This window comes from Chlorocebus sabaeus, chromosome 7 (assembly GCF_047675955.1).
Source record: "Chlorocebus sabaeus isolate Y175 chromosome 7, mChlSab1.0.hap1, whole genome shotgun sequence".
Taxonomy (NCBI): domain Eukaryota; kingdom Metazoa; phylum Chordata; class Mammalia; order Primates; family Cercopithecidae; genus Chlorocebus; species Chlorocebus sabaeus.
The window spans coordinates 115727107-115732042 of record NC_132910.1 but is presented as its reverse complement, the minus strand read 5'-3'; the positions used below and the strand labels follow the sequence as shown (position 1 = coordinate 115732042).

At 40.1% G+C, this 4936-nt stretch overlaps 1 protein-coding gene across 1 annotated transcript; it reads left to right on the top strand.

Moving 5' to 3' along the window:
- The first annotated feature begins 1138 nt into the window (after nucleotides 1–1138).
- On the top strand, nucleotides 1139–3446 carry LOC103236480 (tripartite motif-containing protein 60-like). Its single transcript, XM_008000191.3, has one exon. It carries the CDS (start codon nucleotides 1468–1470, stop codon nucleotides 2878–2880), a length of 1413 nt encoding a protein of 470 aa, XP_007998382.3. The 5' UTR covers nucleotides 1139–1467; the 3' UTR covers nucleotides 2881–3446.
- Nucleotides 3447–4936: the final 1490 nt, after the last annotated feature.

The following is a 4936-nucleotide window of genomic DNA, read 5'->3' as shown; positions in this document are numbered from 1 at the left end:
TATTTATAGTAGAGACAGGATTTCTCCATGTTGTTCAGCCTGGTCTAGAACACCTGACCTCAGGTAATCTACCCACCTTGGCCTCCCAAAGTGCTGGGATTACAGGCGTGAGCCACCGCACTTGACTATACATTTTTTTAAATTGTTGAACCTTCGGGAACCTTTGGAAAGCTTCAGGCTTCCCGCTGTGCATCAATATATATATCTCCTAACAACAAGGGCATTTTACTTATTACTGTGATAATTTTATTGTGCCCAATTTAACACTGGTACAACAGTATATAATATACAGTCCATACTAAGAATCTCACATTTATTCGTTCCCAACTGTTTTTTTTTTTTTTTTTTTTTTTTTTTTGGAGATAGAGTTTCGCTGTCACCCAGGCTGGAGTGCCGTGCTGCAGTCTCAGCTCCCTGCCATGTCTGCCTCCCAGGTTCCAGTGGTTCTCCTGCCTCAGCCTCCCAAGCAGCTGGGATTACAGGCACATGCCACCATGCCCAGCTAATTTTTTGTCTTTTTGGTAGAGATGGGGTTTCACCATGTTAGCCAGGATGCTCTTGAACTCCTGGCCTTAAGGGAGCTGAGCGCCTTGGCCCCCCAAAGTGCTGGGATTACAGGAGTGAGCCACCACACCCAGCCTGTTGCCAGCCTTTTTTTGTTTTGTTTTGTTTTTATTTCAAGATCTCAGATGCAATCGGGGTCACACATTGTATTTCTCATGTTTGTTTCCTCTCCTTAAATCTAGAAACCTTTTTTTTATGCTTGTTTTTCCTGACATTGACATTTTTGAAGAATGCATACCAGTTGTCTTATAAGAATGCTCCACAATCTGAATTAATTTTCTCATGGTTAGCTTGAAGGTCAATATTTTTGGAAAGAATATTATACAGGCAATGTTGTATACTTGCCATAGCATCCTATCAGGAAGCCCATAAGTTTGTCCCATATTTTTAAGTTTTTTTCTTAAAAATAAGTAATGTATGGAGTGAATCTCTGCAGTATGAATACCTTGTTTTCCAAGAACTTCCACCCAGTGATTTTAGCATTCATTGATGATTCTTGTGTGAATGTTTAATACATTTGTGATTATGGAATCAGATTTTAAAATGTGGTATCTTTTCTCACTCATAGGAAGGATTCCCTGTTTTGGATGTGAGTCTGCTTTCTTGAAGAAAACTTGACTTTATTTCATTCAGTGGGAAGAGCAGCAGCACAGCTATTAAGTTCTAATATGCAATTGGCTGCAAGCTGTGAAGTGTTCGGCAGTAGACTCTGAAGCTAAGGAGCTGAGGGCTTAACAAGTTTCTAGAAGCTGCCATTAACATGCCAAGTCAGTAAAACTGAAAGCTGGCCAGATTTCAAGGTCTGGGGAGGATATCCACTGCGTAGTGGGTCGTGAGCTCTAGAGAGCTACACTTTGCTAAAATAAAATAATTATCTTACGTACCATCTTTGTTCAAGGCTCAATGGAATTTGTGGCGGCCCTGGCTGACCTCCGAGCAGAGGCTAGCTGTCCCATCTGTCTCGACTACTTGAAAGACCCAGTGACCATCAGCTGCGGGCATAACTTCTGTCTCTCCTGCATCATTATGTCCTGGAAGGATCTAGATGATAGTTTCCCCTGCCCCTTTTGCCACTTTTGCTGTCCAGAAAGGAAATTTGTAAGCAATCCCCAGCTGGGTAGTTTGACTGAACTTGCTAAGCAACTCCAGATAAGAAGCAAGAGGAAGAGGCAGGAAGAGAAGCATGTGTGTAAGAAGCATAATCAGCTTTTGACTTTCTTCTGTCAGAAAGACCTAGAGCTTTTATGTCCAAGGTGCAGTTTCTCCACTGATCACCAGCATCACTGTGTTTGGCCCATAAAGAAGGCTGCCTCGTATCATAGGAAGAAACTGGAGGAATATAATGCACCGTGGAAGGAGAGAGTGGAACTAATTGAAAAAGTCATAACTATGCAAACCAGAAAATCACTGGAACTGAAGAAACAGGTAAAACATAGGGCAGAAGAAGTCAAGTCTGAATTTGAGCAACTTAGGTTATTTCTGCAAAATGAGCAAGAGACTGTTCTTAGGCAATTACAAGATGAAGAGATGGATATTTTAGTACAACTAAATGAAAGCCTAACAAAATTTTCAGATTATACCTCCTCATTAAAATATCTACTAAAGGAGATAGAGAGCATACATGTGAAGTCAGAACTGGAATTACTGGCTAATGTTAAGGATATCTATCACAGATATAAAAATTTAAAATTCCCTGAACCTTTTTCATTCAAATTAAAAGAATATAGTTACCATCTGCCTCCACAATATTCTGGCCTAAACAAAATTATCAAGCGATTTCAAGTAGATGTAATTCTAGATCCTGAAACAGCACATCGTAAACTTATAGTCTCAGAAGATAGAAAAACTGTGTGGTATGGAAATACAACACAAAACTTACCTCGTAACCCAAGAAGATTTTATCTCCTCCCAGCTGTCCTGGGTTCTAAGGGATATAGTTGCGGCAGGCAGTACTGGGAAGTAGAAGTGAAAGACAAGACTGAATGGATTCTTGGTGTCTGTAATGACTGTCTTCCCAGAAGGAGGAAGAGTCAACCAATTTTAGTACAGGATGGACTATGGGGAATTTGGCGATCTAGTCAGAATAATTATATTGTATTGGGCCATAAGGAAATTATTCTGCTGCCCAAAGTAACACCTAGTAAGATTGGCATTTTTTTAGACTATGAAATGAATGAAGTTTCCTTTTATAATTTGAATGATAGATCTCTTCTCTATACTTTTAATGATGATTTTACAGGAGCACTTTGGCCTTATTTTTATACTGGAACTGACTCAAGACCTCTTAAAATTGCTACAGTAACAGATTCTGAATGAACTATTAGAAGACTCATTTTCTTTCACCTATTGGACATAACTGAGCCAGTGAATCTAGTTTTGGCCATTCTGTATTTTGTCCAGTTTTTCCCTTAAAAACAACATTTTTTATCTCAGTTTCAGCAACTTCCAAAAAATGTCATTATGGGACCTACTTTATGATAAATTATGGGGTCAATGACAAGGTAGTTTAGAAAGTCTACAGTAAAATACTTGAAAAATCTATTACTGAATAAATGTATCATGTAAGAAAATATATTACTTTTGTAATTGCCAATAAAAGCCCAATAATTTTTTTCTGTATTATATACTTTTAAGAAAGATTAAGTCTTTATTAAAGGCATTCATCATTACTCTTGGACTACCTGCTATTTAAATATAGCCTCTTTTTCTTCTTTTCTTTTTCCTCTTCTCCCCTCCCCTCTCCTTTTTTCGTTGCCCAGTGCAATGGCTGGGATCTCGGCTCACTGCAGCCTTCGTCTCCCAGGGTCAAACAATTCTCCTGCCTCAGCCTCCCAAGTAGCTTGGATTATAGGTTTGTACCATCACACCCAGCTAATTTTTATATTTTTAATAGAGACGGGGTTTCACCATGTTGGTCAGGCTAGTGTCGAACTCCTGACCTCCAGTGATTCACCTGCCTCGCCCTCCCAAAGTGCTGGGATTACAGGTGTGAGCCACTGCCCTGAGCCAGGTAGCTACTTTGAACCTCTTTTTTTTTTAATTAAAGTTTTTATTTTTCTGTTTTGCCCAGGGTGGTGTTGACCTCAAGCAATTCTCCTGCCTTAGCCTCTCAAAGCACTGGGATTACAGGCATGAACCACCATGTCCAGTGCCACTTTCACCTTTTATTTGTCTACCTCTGTTTGGTGTTTTTTTTTTTTTTTTTTTGAGACAGTCTCACTCACTCTCTGGCCAGGCCGAAGTGCAGTGGTGTGATCTCGGTTCATTGCGAGCTCCGCCTCCCGGGTTCACGCCATTCTCCTGCCTCAGCTTCCTGAGTAGCTAGGACTACAGGTGCCTGGCACCATGCCCGGCTAACTTTTTTGTATTTTTAGTAGAGACGGGGTTTCACCATGTTAGCCAGGATGGTCTCGATCTGACCTTGTGATCCACGCGCCTCGGCCTCTCAAAGTGCTGGGATTACAGGTGTGAGTCACCGCGCCCGTCCCTACCTCCCTATTTCTAAGTAACTTACTTTTTTATTTTGTGTGCCTTTGTCAGTATTGCCTTAGTCCTATAGAAAATAAGATGGCACTCTTACGTCTTTCTCTGCCACACACACAACCAGTAGATAATCTGTTCCCACTGGACAGAGTACCCTCTAGTGCTGTGCAGCTACAGTCCTTCACTTTGGGAAGTGATCTCTAGTCTCAGAATCCATCTTAACTTAGTTGCATGTTTTCCTCCTTAGGTTTATTCTGTTAATTCAAGCATTAACATCTTTCAATAGATCACAGATGGATGACATTTGGAAAAACTTGTGTCAACAAAAAAGACGAGCTTTTGATGGGATTATGTTTTATCTTTTTAGATGAATATGGAGAAAACTGACATATCAGCTAGTAGACATAACTGAGACAGTGAATCTATTCCATGCATTTTTATGTAATTGTCTGGAATTTAGTTTTTAGTGTATGTGTATTTAACATCTTTTGTCAGATTTGTCCTTAAGTAATTTTTTACGTTGATTACTTCAATTCTAATTGTTCATTACTAGTATATAGAAAACTAATTTTTGAATATTAATCTTATTTCCTATAGCTTGCTAAACTCATTTTTAGTAGCTCTTGTTTAGATTCCATTGGATTTTCCGTAGAGATAGTCGTGTCATGGGCAGGTAAAGACATCTGTATCTCTTCCTGTGTTATATAGATTTTTTTTTTTGATAGCGCCTCACTCTGTCACCCACATTGTAGTGCAGTGGCATGAATGATCTCGTCTCACTGCAACCTCTGCCTCCTGGGTTCAAGCAGTTCTGGAGCCTCAGCACCACCCCCTCTCCACCCCAAGTAGTTGGGATTGCGGGTGCCCGCCACCATGCCCCGCTGATTTT

Coding starts and splice junctions, on each gene's coding strand:
- LOC103236480 (XM_008000191.3), top strand. CDS start 1,468: ATGGAATTTGTGGCGGCCCTGGCTGACCTCCGAGCAGAGGCTAGCTGT.